The following is an 18,172-nucleotide window of genomic DNA, read 5'->3' as shown; positions in this document are numbered from 1 at the left end:
GTTCTTTGAACTATTTTGTTTTTTTTGGCTCCAGATCTCCACTTTTGTTTGCATGAAAATGTATTTCCACCAACTTTAAGATTAAAAGGCTTGATTTAAATTTTAAATTCTGCTTTTCAGTTCTTGTTCCCCTTCAAAGTAATTTCTTGACATTTACTCTATTGAATTTTAAATATACTATAGATCTCATATAAACCATTTGAGCAAACCTCTGTTTAATTTCTTCCTTTTAGATTCTAATCCCTTTGATTCAAAGGCCAACAACTCAAGGGCATTTCTAATTACTTTATACATACCACCACTTCCGCACCTTCAGACTGCTAGGGAGAGTTGCCAAAATACCGTGGGGGGAGAAGAGCTGCCAAAATGCAATGTAATCAGATTTTTAATTTTCCTCCCATTTATTTTCAGTGATGAGAGCATCAACAGGAAGGCCAGATTTTTTGCCCATTCCTAAGGGCCTTTGAGAACCTACTCAAAATTTGCTCTTGAACTGCTACAGTTACAGAACATAATCACAGATAATTTATGATACAGAATGAGGCTAATCAGCTCATTGCTTGTGCATTGACTGAAACAGAACTACAAACCCAATCTCAATTTAAAGCACCAGGTCAACAGTTCTGTAACTCGTGTTCAAGGACTCATCCAGGTACTGTTTAAAACCAATGGAGGGTCCTGCTTCTGACAGAGGGACAGAGGGACATTACTTGAGGTTTATAAATATACATTATGAGTGGAATTTTTCTGCCTTAAAATTAAACTGCATAAATATAAATGTATAAATAATTAATGCATTTCACTAAATTGAACTGAGACATCAGCCTGCTGTTAATGCTTGCACAGCACAAGGTGAGGTTTGTTTCTTCAGACACCAGTCACATTATGACAGACTGGCAGCTTCTATTTATGTGAGCCCAACCTGCCTTATGCATCTCCTACTTCTTTTAAATGGCAAAGGAAAATTAATTCAGGAAATATGAACTATTTCATCTAAATGTTCTGAAATTGATAGTCCTACTTCTAAAATGATACAAGTAATTAAAAACAAATTAAGCAGGCATGGTCCAATGCTATCTATTTTGCCAAAATCACCATCATTATTTTCCGTCTTTTCAGTCTTTTCCGTCATATGGAAACAGCAAATGTGATGTCTACAATGTGCTGAATATGTGAGCTCAAACAAGATCACAGGTACTTCTTCCCTCTGCTTCAAAAGCTGATAATCAGTAATATTTGGTTGCAATAACTTTCAGCAAAGGTTGCTTTCAGAGTGAGTGAAATTTAAGTATCACAATTTCTTTTGTGTTGAATTTTAAAAAGTGACACAGAGGGCAAGGGAAATGAGGCCAAGAGGGAAAGAGAAGGTGAGGGGAACAGGACCAGACAAAACAGATTCTGAGAGAGACTGCTTTGTGGTGTTATTCTGGATCTCTAATCCCCTGGTCATATATTGGAATTAGCCATGATCTATATACAGTAATTATGCGTGGGAGCATCTGCTGGCTTCTCTGCAGGGATCTGAGACAGGTAGAGCTGCAAATGACTGACTGTCTGCAAGGTTAAAATTAAAATTACCATCAAAGATTGACCTGGCAAATGAATGGTAAATTGTAAACAATAAATATTCAGCATTTTATTATATTTTAATTAACACACAATTTTTGATAGGAAAATCTAATAGTGCACTGGAAACACTGAATGCAAAAAATCTTAAGTTTTAAAAAACAATAACTTGCAGCATTGTTGCAACGGGCAATGCTTTTACTTTTGGAGTTCTAACCAGACCGAGATGCCAGCACTAGAAAGGAAAATCCTTGCTCCAAACTAAAATCATTTAAAGAGACTAAGAGACTTTTGATATACTTGAAGGGCTGCAATTTTATTTTTATCTTGTTTTTTGTTCTTTTTGTTTAGTTTCTACATCAAAGCCAACACAAGCTGAAATGATTAGAAACTAAAATATACCATCTGAATTCCAGACAAGAGCAAATCTGCAGATGCTAGAAATCCAAGCAACACACACAAAATGCTGGAGGAAGTCAGCAGGCCAGGCAGCATCTATGGGAAAGAGTACAGTCAACTATATTCTTTTCCATTGATGCTGCCTGGCCTGCTGAGTTCCTCCAGCATTTTGTGTGTGTTGCTATCCCATCTGAATTGTATCTTTGAACATATTTAAGGAAGGCAAATGCAACTTTCTAAACACTGTATCAAAGGATTAAATCTTGGGTGAATCTTGCACACAGAAGGATACATTAGTCAAATATGGCTTCATACAAAGAGGAGGCTTAAAGTGCTGAAATGTGTACTAAGGTAGGAAGTCTTTAAGTGAATTAGAGTGGCTCAGTCAAGTTAGCATGATGTTCTGGTGAAATTTTATATCGATGAGAAGATGCATGTCAAGTTTTTTTTTCAACATTAAAACAAACGGTTACATTATACTTTCACAGATCTCAAGCAAGTTCTACAATCTGCAACGGTTCTACAATCGGCATCTTTATAGCCACATTTGCAATTGTGTTGCACAACCAAAATATTCTACAAGTTCTGAAGCAGGCAACAGTATCAAGTTTTTTCTCCTATACTTGGTTAAACTTCACGTAAAAGATAGCTTCTTCTCCCCTTATACCTTCATATTTAGCCCAATTTGTCAGAAGTAACTTCCACTCACCCATCTTTGGACAGCATATGACGGAAGAAGTCATTTGCAGCGAGCTTGATGGCCTTTTCAGGTGTAACTAGGGTAAGATTCACAGCAGCACCTTGAATGATGTAGAGTGGGGATGAATACAGGTGGGGTGGGTGGGAAGAGAGAAAAAAAACACAGGGAAATCATTTCCAGTTATGAAAAGTTATCTATTTCCAAATCTTCAACTTTTAACAGTTCAAAGCTAGAAAGCAAATACAAGAGTTGCGTGTGCACTATTATTATGAAGCAAAATTAATTCAGATATGTCTTCACAATGACAGCTTTCAAATCTTACATTAAAACAACTGAAGGCAGCACACAGTGAGATTAGAGATAGCATGAGCACCATGTAAGGTTAGTAATGGAAAGCTTTGAAAGAGACTGCAGTTCTTATGTGGGCTAAATGTTTTGCTGAGGACATGCAGCCAATTATGCTTCATTATTTCAATATGTTACTGTATACCCTGCTTCTTTCTGCTCAGAGGACTGCATGCCAGCACAACACTAACCAGCAAACATATTTTGGAGCACCCACTTAGATGGGATATTAATGTTAAAAGGCTGCAATTAGAACAATGTTAGAATGCCAATGTATATTTAATTGTTAAAATTCTAAGTGCTTCACATGTTCAAACTTCTTCACTCAGAGAGCTGTGAGAGTGTGAAATGAGCTGCCAGCACAAGTGGTAACATGCGAGCTCAATTTCAACATTTAAGAGAAGTTTGGGTAGGTCCATGGATGTTAGGAGTATGGAGGGCTATGGTCTCGGTGCAGGTCTATGGGAGTAGGCAGTTTAAATTGGTCCGGCATGGACGAGATGGGCCAAATGGCCTATTTCTGTGCCGTTCTTTCCGATGACTCTGATGTATACAATAAAGAATTTTTTTAAAAACTCAGTAGCTCCAATCAGATCAGGGACACTGCGTGTGCATGTATCACTACTGACCCCCATAATAAACTAGTACATTGGCTTCAGCTGGCCCCTTTGCTAATGTGCAGTTAGACACGCACATAGAGGAACAGCAAGCAAAGGTAAAATTCCCCTTTGAAATCCTTCTCCAAGGATTGCCAAATGTAGCCAATGGAGAAACAGCAAACCTGGAACTGGCTGCTTTTCAAGTACAAAAGCAAATCACTTCAACTACAATGGGGTCTCAATCTAACAGGGAGAAAAGCACCAGTAAAATCTAATCAATTCTGCCCCATCTCCTTGCATCGTTTGTGATATCATAACAGTTGCTTACTAGTCAGCTTTCTGTTCATACTTTGTAGAGCTTTGTAAATGCACTTATTACTTGGGTTAGCCTACTCCTCTCCTTGCTGGTGCTGTTGACTTTGGCTAAGAGATAACGTTGCAGTGACAGGAACTGATCCACTATGACTTTATGACCAGAAAGTCTGCTAAAAAAAAAATCAGGAAAATAAAATTCATCAAAAATGACCAGCAAAGGTGCCCCCACAGCACTGCTGCTTCAAGAAGTGACAGGCAGCGTCATTTGAGACGAGAGGCAACCCTGCAATTATCACTCCAAGGACACTTTCTCCCTGGCACTTCATTCTGAAGAAGCTCCAACAATGAGCGCTGGCCGGATGACCAAGGCCTTGGAAGGCAGGAGACACATTGCGCAAATTGTGAAGAATTAGAACACATGGGGATCAAAATAAGCAAAAAAGAAAAAAGCAAACTTATATTGCTACTGAGGCCTCTGATCAGCTTCTAAAATACACACAACTTTATTTTGGAGATAACATTTGATTTTCCACTTAAGTGACGATGTTTCAGACTGCGCATTTTTAACTTCTCAAGATTTGCAGAGTTCATAGCCATGGGAGTAAGACAGGTAGCTTGCAGAGGTCATCATTGTAAATCTAAAGGTAGGGATAAAAAGACAGGCACAATGGTGTGCTGGCAGTGTATCCCCATGCATTTCATATCCTCAGTGCATTAGGCACCCAACTCCCACTCACCATCTGCATGGGATGCAATGGCTCCTATTAAGGGAGATAGTCCAGGATGAAAAAAGGCCAGACTCAGTGTTTGGTTGTTATCTGCTGTTTAACCGAAGTTCAAAGAGACTCAAACAGAGTGATGCATATCCCCAGCACCACAAGGGAAGGAGCGTTGTTGCTGCAACACTACACCACCAGAACCCACACTGTGCAGCATTCAATTGGTTACATGCCAAGTGCAGGTTAGGGCTCCTGCCCATTGTGAACCCGGACATTTCATCAAGCTTGGAGGATGAAGCAATCTCTGATGCACACTGCACAGCCAGTGCCTTGAAAATCTGGCTCAAAAGCATTAAGAATACGTAACTCACGGAAGGTGAATGTAATTTGAATTTTCTCAAAGAAAATCATACACAGAGACAAAAATGCACAGAATATAAAATGCACCACAACTTTGATTTTTTCTTAATACATTGAAAGCCTCCAGCAGGTCAGTGCAGGAACTACTAATATTAAATTGAGTTATAATCCAAAGAGCACAAGTTTAAATCTTACTGTGGCAGAATTTTTAAAAAATAGAGCTGAAAAATAAATACAAAATTAAATGGAATGAGTACAGGTTACCATGGAGCTGTCAGGCTTGATAGAAAAGCTCAAATGTTTCACAGGTTTCTTTTTGGGAAGGAAAACTCCTGTCCAAAGTACTAATTGACTCATACCTGCCTGTTAAGTGGCCAGCAGTCCACTCAGTCATACCACCTGGGAACTGAGATCTATATTGCAAGCCTGAAAACAAGTGCCTCTTGTGGAATCAATTTTAAAAATATAGTCAGCACTTTTTAGGGTCAATGTCATTACAGAAAGCATTTAATTTTCAAAAGTATACCAAAACTTCATTCATTAGGCACACTCACAGCTGTGGAGGTTCCAGACAAGTAGATTTTCAGAACTACTGGATGTTCTTCCAACACACTTTCAACTCTTTTTTTTGGTAAAACGTTACATTTTAGTATCATACATTTTTCAGTAAAACTGGCAAGTTTAAAGGGAACACAGAAACAAGGGCCCTCAATGTTTTTAAAGGGATTACGAGAACCAATACCCAGTGAGCCAAATTATTTCCAAACAAAGGATTACCAGAGTTTTACTCTGCAGTTTATTCTCACTGTACAATAACACAATAGAAGGATTGGAGGGCATGTAATCCTCCACAGGAGGAATCCTCTATACCAAGTAAGTTACTCACAAATGTGCACTGGCTGTTGGGCTTTTCTCAGCATTGTACACATGGGAGCAAAATCTGCAGTCTCACACAGTACTCCTGGACAGGAGCGGATAGCTGCATGTGGAGGTCACAGTTTCCGCAATCAATTTCACTCCTCTAACCAGATTTTACAACTGTAAATTCACATTGGCTCCTATTGACTTCAGTTGTATTTGACAAGCAGCTGTTTTTTTGATGGATAATGTAGATGTTGTAAATTATGTTGATCCTCCTGTGGCCCGAATGGAGTTATGAAACACAGGATTAATTTCCAGGGTTACTGAGTTCTTCCACTGGCTCTGCAGCAAAGAAATAAAGGCTAAACCACCTTCACATGATTGAGGCTGCAGACTCTTGTGCACACTTTTCTCTCAGTTCCAAGAGCGAAGAGGGAGGGAGTTAGGGAGAAACAGATATTCAAGCAACTAATCCAACTACAAGGCAACCTTCAAAGCCAGGTTTTAAACTGGCCACATGAGACAGGGTAAAGTAGAAAGACACTGAAAGAGTTTGCATACTGACATAAATTAACCTATGTCATATGATCAGTTACACTGTATTAGTGCATGTTATTCAAGACCAAGCTTTCCAAAAGTTCTTAAACCACACTGTTTTCTTCATAACACTCAAATATGTAACATATTTTTCTATTTTGTTTTGTTAAACGGAAGGAAACAAAATGGTAAATTAGTGGTTCTGCAGTTTCCGAAGAAAATGGAAATATTCTGCAAGGGCTGTCTTTAAACTAAATGTGCCAATGTTTCAATAGTTCATTAATTCCAATTGTTGTTAACTCTTGGAGTGGAACTCTAAGTGAGATCCAACCATCCTGACAGGGACACAGATAGGTTGAGTATCCCTAATCCAAAATCGAAAAACCTCAGAAATGTATTTTGAGTGCTGAAATGAAGTCAGAAATGGAAAATTCCACACGGCGTAGGGAAGGTTCCCATGCAATATGCAGGTCTCTGTGCACCACTGATAGTTCTGAGAAGTGGCCTCATAAATAATGAACAGAAGTTAACGAAAAATAGAAAAACACCGCATAAAGTGAAAAACAAAGTTCTCAATGGTATATTGAAAATACGGATTTGTGAGTGTCAGTATGTACAAATGCTGCTTAATGGTATGATGATCATGAAACAATCATCCATCAAACTGAAAATTGAAGCTAATTGTGAATGCTCAGCCAATTTACGAAAAAGGCATGACATTAAATTTTTAAAGCTGATCACGAAGCGGCAGAGAAATTAATTGATGAGTTTGCCAAGATGGTCGCTGCTGTAAATCTAACACCAGAGCAAGTCTACAACACTGATTGTTTTTATATCTTACACAAAACCTACAGGAGTAATATACAAATACAGTGTACTGTAACCTTTTAATCAAAACATAGCTTCGTGGGTGGAGAGTGAAAGCCTGTCGTTTGTAGTTGTTCCAACAGCTGATTCAGGTATTCTCCCGATACCACTGTGCTGCTTTTGTTAGCCTGCACACATTATATGTTCATTACATTAATGGTACAGAATAATGTTTATTGTTAAGTACACGTGCGATGAACAAGTGTAAGACTAAGACTGCTTACCTGTGGCAAGTAAATTCAGAGTTGAAAATAATGACAATCCCAAGCTATTTTACGATATATTCCAAAACTCAAAAAAATTCAAAATCATTCCAACCCCAAGTATTTTGGATAAGGGGCACTCAACCTGTGCTGAAGTTCCTTGAATGCTATTGGTTGAATATCCACCAATTGGCCATCTAACTTAACCATGGGTGTACCCTCACTACAAGGACTGCAGCGGTACAAGGAGAAGCCCATCACCTTGACAGGACAAGGAGTGGGCAACAAATACAATCTGTTTTCATTACCCATATGCGTTGAATAAAAAAAACAGTAAAAACCTATGCCAATGTTATGGTCCAAATGTTCAGGAGTAGAACAATTTATTTTAAATGCAAAAACTTAATTCAAAGATTTTAAACAAGTCGAAGCATTTAGACCATCAACTTAAAAGGAAAAAAAATGAAGTTTCATGCAAAACACCAGTTAGTAAGAAAAGGAGCTTTGCTTCAAATGTCCCTTCACCAGTTTATACAAAAGGCATTTATTCAGCAATACATTTCTTCCCAATTGCAACATGTTCTTTCAGCTTATGCATTTACCATACCATTAAAAGTGGCACTGGTCTTTTGAGTGCCCACATTTTCTCGTACTCTGAAAAAAAACAAATAAAGTGTTTTCACATCTACAATTGAAGGCTTTCTTTGCAACTGCATACTCATATTTTAGACAGAAATACACAAACACCTTCCAATATCTTGACTAAAAACTAAACTCTTTTAACCAATGCTTAAACAGTAACTGGCTTCAGAGTTCATTTCAACCTGAAGGGGATTTTGATAATTAAATTGCAACGTGTTCTTTTTGGTAAAGATACCTTGATAGGACATGTCAATACCTATGAGGCATCAAGAAACAGAAATCAAGATGGCTCAGACTTAACAATTCTTTCTGAATTAGCTGATTTTAGTCCAGGCAAAGGGAAGGGACAGAAGTTCTAAGACAAATAGTGCCAGAATGGTTAGAGTAGTAGTGGGGAGGGGAAAAATCAGTCACCTTAAATGTAATTGAGTGATCACCATTAGAAAGTGATGTCCAAGAATTCATTTTCTCAAGAGGAATGAGCCCAAGAGTGATGTGGTCTTAGCCAAAGTATCTACCAATGTGGGGATAAGGAAGCTCACTTTAATTATCAGCTTCTTTGAAACTGAACCCAGCATAAGCCAGTGGCTTCAAGACCAACTACACACACTTATTCATAAATGTGAACATTTAGTTCACTATTAAATTACATCTGATTACATAGTCACTGCAAGAACTTCAGTATTTTGCTTTAATTCTGAGCGCTCTATTACTTTTCCATATTCCAATTTATAGAGAAACAATAAGCTCCAGACTACTTCCAATTAAAAAATAACCAGCTGATGCCTACAGTACAAATAAAATCAGAATGGAAATTTGTGAGCTAGTACCAAATTGAAGTCTAAAACACATGTGCCATTCAGGTTGCGAACCTGACATTCATATTACATGATTTTAGTTCTACAAATATCATTGACACAAAGACAAAAACTGCATTTTCCATAAATTTTACCCAAGATGCCTCAAATATTCAGGATAAATATTAATTTGGAGCAGCTTTGTTGAAAAGTATTGGATAAATCACAGCTTATTCAATAGAAAGCAAACATAGATTTGCTGCTTTGCTTGCACCATTGTTGAAAAGGGCATTGAATTCCTCCCGGAGTGTCAATGGCAACTGAGTGTGCAGGAAGCCAAAAAAATTCCATAAAGCTCAAATCAAACACAACAATGCTGTTGTCCAAGTGCTCTGCCTGCAGCCTACTCTTTTGTAGAGTTTCATTTCCCAAGGAAATTTAATTACAAATAGTTCATTATTATGCCTACTTTCTTGTTGATATATTTTTAAAGTCGGACTGTTCATTCCTACTTATTCCTACATCCAACTGCACATTTTCTTTGGGTTCTTTCCTCTCACAGGATTTCTGAGTACCTACAGCAATGAACTGCTAGTTGCCCAACCATGGCCTACAGAAGACAGTAAAAATGGCATTAAATTGAAGGAAAAGGCTTGAGAAATTGCAAGAAAAATCTTTTAAGCTTCAGTATAGGGAGTGGTTTAGAATTTGAAGGAAGACCTAGAAATTTATTAGGAAGGGGAAGGAAAACAGTAAATGAGCAATTAGCAAACACAAAATGCAAGAGCATCAATAAGTTCTGGAAAGGGAAAAGCCCATTGAAGGCAAATGAGAATTCTTCATGGAGATTTCATAGTGGGGTATAAGAAAATAGAAGATTTAAACAAGTACTTTCTCTGTCTTCACAGGAAAATACACAACAAAATTTCCTGGAAATACTGAAAACCAAGGGTCTATAAAAATATGGAGATCAATGAAATTTGCATCAAGAAAATATCCTTTGCAGGAAGCCAGTGATCCGAAAAACTGATTAATCCTTAGACTCTGCTGATCCACAAACAATTGGAAGTGCTGGGCATAGAGAGAATACATATTCAGGTTGTCATTTTCCAAAAGAAGTCCATAGATTCTAGAACGGCTCCATCATTTGAGAAAATAAATGATTGATAAGAACTACTACCCTGTTAGCCTAACTCAGAATTTGGGAAAATGCTTATCTCTATAATAGATATTAAGACAGAAAATCATGACACAATCAACTTGGATCTATGAAAGAAAAATAATTTTTTACTAACTCACTAGTAAAAAGGTCCTACATTGAAAAAGGCCAGAGTTCATGGAATTGGGGAAGTATGCTAGCATAGGCCGGCAGAAAGCAGATTAGGAATAAACAAGTTCTCTCCAAGGTGGCACATTGTGTTGATTGTAGGGCCAGTCTCATTTCCCGCCTCTTCGTGTTCTTCAACCTGTAATGTAACTCAGTTTCACTTGCTACACGTATCTTGAGCTTCTGCGTATTTCCAACATTTTTTGGTTTTTCTTCAGATCTCTAGTATCTGTGCTGTTTTGGTTTTCCAATGATGAACCCAGAAGATGGAGAAAAATAACTTCACCTTTCCCCACTCCCACTACTACCTATTAACATAAGCTATGTTGTCTAACACTGCCAGCTAATGGAGTTTGAAATCTGGAATTTGGAACCACCTGGGACATGCCCTCATTGCTACCATCAGGGAGAAGGTATGGGATAACAGTGTTTCATCCAGTAAGATAGCAGTGCTTTCGATCAGTTGCTTCTACGGGGCCAACCAAAGGTGTTGGTGTCTTTTTTTTAAAAATGTTATTGTTATAATTGCAAGAATCTGCAGGACATTAGAAACTTAAGAGTACTGCAGATGTACCCCATCAGTGAGTTGCTCGCTGGCAGAGAAATTGAAGGAGCTGGACTTGGTTTGGATTGTGCTGCTGGCTCTGTCAGAGAGGCATAGGAGGAGGCAGTGCGTGAAAGCAGTGGGCTGTCTAATTGCGAATGATTCTCTCAGATGCTTTTCTTGCGACTGCAAGACCCATTTAGGACATCATTAACGTAGAATGCTACAAGCTCGATTCACTGTTATATTGGTGGACAGCAGGGGAGCTGCATGGCCTCAGTCGTAGTGAGGATTAGGTCCCAAGCCATGGTGTCGCCTGTTTAGAGCAGCACTGGAGTGAGGTGTCGAAGTCGGCGAGTTTCACTGGAGTTGTTGTGGCATTGCATACATACCAGAGTCAGTGCTGCCCCAGTGTTCGTTCAGCAGAAGACAAACCCCATTGTGTTCGATTGCAGATTGCTGACACAATATGCAAACACAGTCTTATTTTTTATGTGAATGTATTTTACTGATATTTTATATGTGCTATATGTAGCTTGTGTAAGACAGTTGGTACTGTATTTTGCACCTTGGCCCCAGAATAACACTGTTTCATTTGGGTGTATTCATGAGTATCCATGTATGAATGAATAGCAATTAAATTTGAACGATGAACTTGAGCTTGAGAACTCACATTCAATTCTATAGGAATAGCTTCTTCCCCTCTGCTATCAGATTTCAGAGTGGTCCATGAACTCATGAGCACCATCTCACTATTCCACTTCTGCACTATTTATTTGTTATTGCAGCTTATAATTTTGTTTTTTGTCTTGCACTGTACTGCTGCCACAAAACAACAAGTGTCATATGTCAATGATAATAAACCTGATTCAACACAACAGTTCTATGAAACTGCTAATTTTAAGAACACCTGAAGCAAGAATTGTACCATAAAGAACACCAGAAGCACTGGCTTAAGAAACCCGAGAGAAGCTACGGTCGCTGATTCTCCTATCATGGCAGCCCCAACACCGTGAGGACCAGAGCAGGACTGCTTCTGACAGACACAAACAGACAAGAGCAATATTGAATCCACCAGCAGGATCAGGATGGTAATAAAGTGCCATGGTTGCAACACTGCAAAAGGTGATTTTAAAACTCATTTGTCACCCATCTACTCGGGAAGTCACATAGTGCAAGGTATGCACAGGTCATGTTGTGGTAATTTCTGCGCCAATAGCCATGTTCATTCAAAGTTTGTTCTAAGAGTTCTGTTCTGTTGTGATATTATTGATTCTGTTGGTGAATTTTTCCCAGATGATTTTGGGAACAGTACCCTCACATACAGCCTCCATCCTCGTTTCACCCATGATGCACTCCATTATAGAGTCCATTAATACAGTTGTACATGGGCAGCCAGTTACTAGAATGTTGCAGTTTCAATTCCATTCTCCCCCTCACTCTATGAACCATTGAATCACTCTCAAGGATGTTTTATTAATATGGTTTTAGATGAAGAACTGGAAAGGTGCCCAGACACTGGGGTATTGTAGCTTTTGAAACTAATGCTAAAACAAGCTAGAGACTCAACTTTAGCAAGAAAAACAAAAGTTTTCCACTTTACCCAGAAGTTAATCCGCAGTATTTCCTGTTTGCTTCTTCACTTGCTAATTTTCCAGTTAAAAGCACAACTGTATCAGATCACTTAAAAAAAAAGATTCTGATACCACCATGAAAGTAAAGGTCTCAACTTGCTCCAAATCTGTATTAAATGTAATTTCAGCTTCTAAGCAGTCAATTCATGGAGTGCTGCCCAAAAGCAGTGATTTTGCTATGCTGAAACCACCCAATTCCTGATGCATGAACAAAAGATGCTTCTTAACTACAGCAACCTCTTCTTCCTGAAAGTGACTAGTGCTGGGTTACAGCTTCAAAGTACAGAATGTATATGACAAAAAAGCAAGTTTAATACCAGCAGTAGTGGTTTGTCACCCACTACTTCTCAGCATTGAATGCTCCTTGGTTCCTGCTATTTCTCCACTGTTTTTTCCAGGGATAATATAAATATGGTTCCAAACCCCAACGCTAACCCATCTGAGGCCAGCTAAGTGCAAACTTGGCTAAGGTTCTACTCTGGCGCTTCCGTTGTCTGTGACTCAAAAATGAAAAATATTTGAGCTACAAAGTAAAATAACTTTAAACCCTGGAGAAAGACAACCCACTTCAGTGGAGAGGAAGTGTGCTGGAAGTTGAAGAGTATGCACTCTTATGATGGTAGTGAAATTTAAAATGTTTCTTGAGCTCAGTTGAAAGAGATGTGTTCAGAGATGTTGGTCAAAATCATCTCTGTAAAGTGAGATCTGTGGAATGTGTCCCACCTAGTTTGCTTTGCTTCTATGATTATCCCATCATCTTTGAAAGCTTATTAAACACTCACTGAAAGGCTACCACTTGAAGCTTTTAGGACTGATCTCTGTAATCAATCAGTAACTCAGCTTTAAATTCACTTTACTAAATATTAATTTTGAATATACAGAACCCAAAATTATGATTTTCACACTCAAATAAGCTTGCACAGTGCAGTGGGCAAGTATGTTACTTTATGCACTCAAGCAATATGTTGACTTGGGCGTTCTACTTTAATAATATTCAACTAAATCAACCCAGAAGTAAAATCTTTTTTTACTATATATATTCTTAAAGGGGAAAAAACTCTTTTGCCCCAGCTAAGTAATACAGATTCATCTGATGCTCCTTGAATGGTTACATAATAACCAGTGCAAAGCAACTTGTATATCAACTTATTGTTCCGTTCCCAATGAGAGCTTGTCCCAACAGCTTTGAGAACAGCAAGAACAAATGTCCATTCAACTGCAAGAGCTCGTTTTGCCATTCAGTGGGAAAACTAAGATTAATCTGTGAATATCTTGCACCTAAATGACCTCCAAATCTCTTTTGATCTCTTGATTGATATGACATTTCACTGAAGAATTAAGAAAATACTCTACGATATCCTTTTAACGTCCAAATTGCTTGACATCATACTTAGCTACCTTGAAATCTATCTGCTATAGTAATGCCCATTCACTTAAGAAATATATCTTTATAATCTAATGCTTGCATCCCCCCCTTCTTAAAATGCTGTGCATATATGGATATTTGTACATATTTGTAGCTGAATATCTCCTTATTTAAGATGGAAGCAGGTTTCTTTATGGCCTCCAAGAGGGAATTAATTAAATATCTGATAAAAACAATTTGCAAGAGTTGGTAGAGCTGCAATTTGCTGTGGTAAACAACTGACCTCCCTCTCTGTTGTAATTATTCTAAAATATTTATATACAAAAAGTAAATAGCTGCACATCCTATACGGACCTTACTTAACACATAGAACATTTTGCAGTTCTAGTTCCTCCTCTTCATCTCCTACCATTCAACTAAGTCATGTAATTGCCCCTCAAGCACTTCAAATTTAACTTACAGTCTCTCATCAGGGATTTTAACAAATGCTATAAGAAGTTCATCTGAAAAAAAAAACCTTCATGAAGGTTCACCTGTCCACTACATGGATATGCAGATGTTAACATGGGTTCTGCTGCTCCCAGATCCAACTCGTTGCACCAATACATGCAAGATCCTTCAAACCTTCAACAAGCTCAAAACTCTAGGACACAAATGTAATTCAGATGCACCAAGTAATCACCTACTGATAGCTAAACACAAAAGAACAAATTTAAAAATTCTTTTACTATTTGTGAACTCCTTTGCAGACTTATGGAATTAAAGAGAAAACAGAAAACTTTAAAATACTTACCTCGATACATCCCAAAATAGCCTTCTGATCGGATTGTCTTAATGAGGCAGTCAGACCTGAAGTAAAATGAGAATTACAATTTCCTTGTCAGAAATTATACATTCAGAAAAAGACTCAATGCAGTTACACAGCAATTAAAAGACAGATACTGGAGATTTTCGATAACTGCTATCACGACACTTTAAACACACTTTCCATTCTCAATTTAATCATTTCACCAAGAAAGGTTTCACTTTGGTACCATTTTGTCAAGCAAAGTTTAATCACAAATACGGCATATAAATGACTTCATAAGGAGAACTGCAAGCATGTCAGAAGTTTCACATGATGGTTAAGTGGTCATTGCATGGTTCCCATCACTTTGTAATTAACAAGACATTTTCTCCTATTTGCTACTCCCTCTGCACAAGCAAGCCTGATAGACAATAGCTCTTTGTTTTTAGTGTTTTTAGGACCTTTGGAAGTATCTACTTCAGGGCCTCCCCCAAAATAGTTTTCTGGTTAGAAAAGATTATTGACATTAAGGCTATCTGCAAAATACCATCCAGACATTTGGGTCCTGATTTTCTTCAGCTCCTCTCTGCAAGCAGATCCTTAAAATATATCAGGTGTCTCACTTGCATATGCATAATGTGTAAAGACCAAATGCATTCTATAATACAATACTTACCTTTCCCTCACACCAGGAACTGTGATATACATTGATACTTATAGAGCATTTATGATGCAGAATGAGTCCATTTGCTCCATCATGTCTGTGTTAATCAAAGGAGCTACCCCAAAGCAATCCCATTTTTATGTCAGTCATGGCTTGTCAAGTACATAGGTACATATTGCTTCAATTGATGAAGGTTTCTGCCTCTCACCCATCTAGTCACCTACCACCCTCCTAATGAAAAAGCTTCTCTTCCCCTGCTCTTATGAAGATCCTTCTCCTAGTTACTTGAATTCTATGTACTTGAACACCAAAGTATTCACATCCCTGCAAAAGGCAAAAGGTTTCTCAATTTTATCCACATCAAATAAGTTTAACGTTTGTCTCCTCTAGCCCAAATTTTTTTTTAGCGTGTTGCACCAGACAGTCAGCCGTTCTTGTCTGGCGCGTGTTATCAGTATTTGTCTCCTTTCAGATTAACCAGGTCACGATATTAACCGGGACCCTTTTTCACGAGGCCGAGTGGCTAGCTCGATGCTCAACCTGGCACGGATGGAAAGCGTGCCCGGGGTGGGGGGGTCGACTGGGTTCAAACTCGGGAGCCTTCGCTCCGAGTCCGGCGTTGATGCCACTACGCCACCAGCCAGCCACCTAGCCCAAATGGAACAACCCAATCTTCCCTCACAACTATAAAATTGCAGTTCTGGAAATATTCTTGTCAACCTTTCCTGCGTTCTCCCTTTCAACCCCTCTTTCCAGTTTTGAGACCACAGCTATACATAGAATTAAGTTGTGGCTGAAGTGATTTCCATTTTAAAATTCTAAGATTGTGGTCTGCATACATATAACTCAACCTACAACTCATTTCATTAGATGAATGAAATGCAGAACAGCTTCTTGCTAAAAGGTGAAGTACTGTTTTAAAGTATCACTGTAGTATTACTGAACTCTTATCTAATATTCTAAGATCATTAACCAATACTGATGCTCACTGATTACATCATTTTGTCACATTAGTCCTATTTTCAGCCTCGCTCCTATCCAACACTTTCAAGGACAAGTTACGAAATTGCAGGTGACCTTCAGTGCACAATTATAGATCACATGATGCAATCTAAAACTACACTTACTTCACAGTTCTTCCCTCTCAGGCCAGCATCACCAGTCGAACAGGGCAATTGCAAGAAAATGGGAAGGTTTAGGATTTTTTTTTTAAAAAAGGAAAAGTAAAGAAAGGATAGCCTGGACTGGACACAGGGACATGAGGCCTTCAACTTAAAGGCAAACTGACCCTGTGGGTTCAAACATTGAGCTACAACCTCTGGACTCACTGACTTCTGGGCTTCATCAGTGGACTCAATGATTACAGAACTTTGACCTTCAGACTCACATGGACCTCTAATTCTAGGATGTTGACCAGGGGGTCACCAGTGTTCGTGCCTCCTGCTCACATGGATCTCCAATCCCGACCACCCACAGAGAGAGGGGGGACAGGGGGGCACCTGCCCTGATCCTCGGGGCCTCAGTCTTTAACTCTGGGGATTGGTAGTCTTCGGCCTCAGCTCCTGGCAGCTCGACCTCTGTCCTCAGAGATCACTGCCCTTCAACCATAGACCACTCCAACCTAGGCTCTGACCTGTAGCACTTGCCACAGACTAATGACACAAAGGTTTGGGGTGTTGTGGATAGTGTGGAGGGCTGTCAGAGGTTACAGAGGGACATTGAAAGGATGCAAAACTGGGCTGAGAAGTGGCAGATGGAGTTCAACCCAGATAAGTGTGAAGTGGTTCATTTTGGTAGGTCAAATATGATGGCAGAATATAGTATGAATGGTAAGACTCTTAGCAGTGTGGAGGATCAGAGGGATCTTGGGGCTCAAAGCAGCTGCGTAGGTTGATTCTGTGGTTAAGAAAGCATATGGTGCATTGGCCCTCATCGATCATGGGATTGAGTTTAGGAGCCGAGAGGTAATGTTGCAGCTATATAGGACCCTGGTCAGATCCCACTTGGAGTACTGTGCTTAGTCCTGGTCGCCTCACTACAGCAAGGATGTGGAAGCCATAGAAAGGGTGCAGAGGAGATTTACAAGGATATTGCCTGGAGTTTGGGGAGTATGCCTTATGAAAACAGGTTGGGTGAACTCGGCCTTTTCTCCTTGGAGCAACAGAGGATGAGAGGTGACCTGATAGAGGTGTATAAGATGATTGTGTGGATAGTCAAAGGCTTTTTCCCAGGGCTGAAATGGCTCTGACACAAGAGGGCACAGGTTTAAGGTACAGAGGGGATGTCAGGGGTAAGATTTTTTTTTTATTTACGCAGAGAGTGGTGAGTGCATGGAATGGGCTGCTGGCAATGGTGGTGGAGGTGGATACGATAGGGTCTTTTAAGAGACTTTTGGATAGGTACATGGAGCTTAGTAAAATAGAGGGCTATGGGTAAGCCTAGTAATTTCTAAGGTAGGGACATGTTCGGCACAACTTCGTGGCTAAAGGGCCCGTATTGTGTTGTAGGTTTTCTATGTTCTCTATTTTCTGTTCTAGACTGACTGTCTGTCCATCTATTGAGATACAGTGTGGAATAAGCTGGAATAGACACCGCCCAGCAACCCCAATTTAACCCCAGCCAAATCTAATCATAGGACAATTTTCAATGACCAATTAACCTACCACATGGTTTGTCTTTAGACTGTGGGAGGAAACTGGAGCACCCAGAGGAAATGCACGTGGTCACAGGGAGAACATACATCCTTACAGGGAGCGGCGGGAGGTGAACTTGGGTCACTGATAATATAAAGCACTGTGCTAATCTCCACGCTATCGTGCTGCCTGGAGCCTGACCTCTAAACGCTACCTCACCCCTGTTGTTACACCTAACCTGAACCCTAGTTCTCCATGCTGTCCTCAAAACCAGCCCTAGGACCCCAAGACTGTGCCATGACCTCCA

General features: G+C 39.3%; 1 protein-coding gene across 3 annotated transcripts in view; it reads right to left on the bottom strand.

Moving 5' to 3' along the window:
• The window catches only part of slc25a22a (solute carrier family 25 member 22a), a 142,954-nt gene that overhangs the window by 37,932 nt on the left and 86,850 nt on the right, over nt 1–18,172 (bottom strand). For 2 of the 3 annotated variants that reach the window (XM_073049236.1, XM_073049237.1), the window contains 2 exons: nt 14,575–14,630; nt 2,675–2,765 (listed from right to left, as the gene is read on the bottom strand). In XM_073049236.1, coding sequence (XP_072905337.1) covers nt 2,675–2,765; nt 14,575–14,630 — 147 coding nt within the window. Of the gene's footprint in view, nt 1–2,674; nt 2,766–8,078; nt 8,098–14,574; nt 14,631–18,172 lie in introns of those variants that run through there. The other variant, XM_073049238.1, reaches the window with a different exon arrangement.

The sequence above is a fragment of the Hemitrygon akajei genome, chromosome 6 (genome assembly GCF_048418815.1).
Source record: "Hemitrygon akajei chromosome 6, sHemAka1.3, whole genome shotgun sequence".
Taxonomy (NCBI): Eukaryota; Metazoa; Chordata; class Chondrichthyes; order Myliobatiformes; family Dasyatidae; genus Hemitrygon; species Hemitrygon akajei.
Note: the sequence above shows the minus strand (reverse complement) of the source record. Positions and strands in the feature narration are given on the sequence as shown.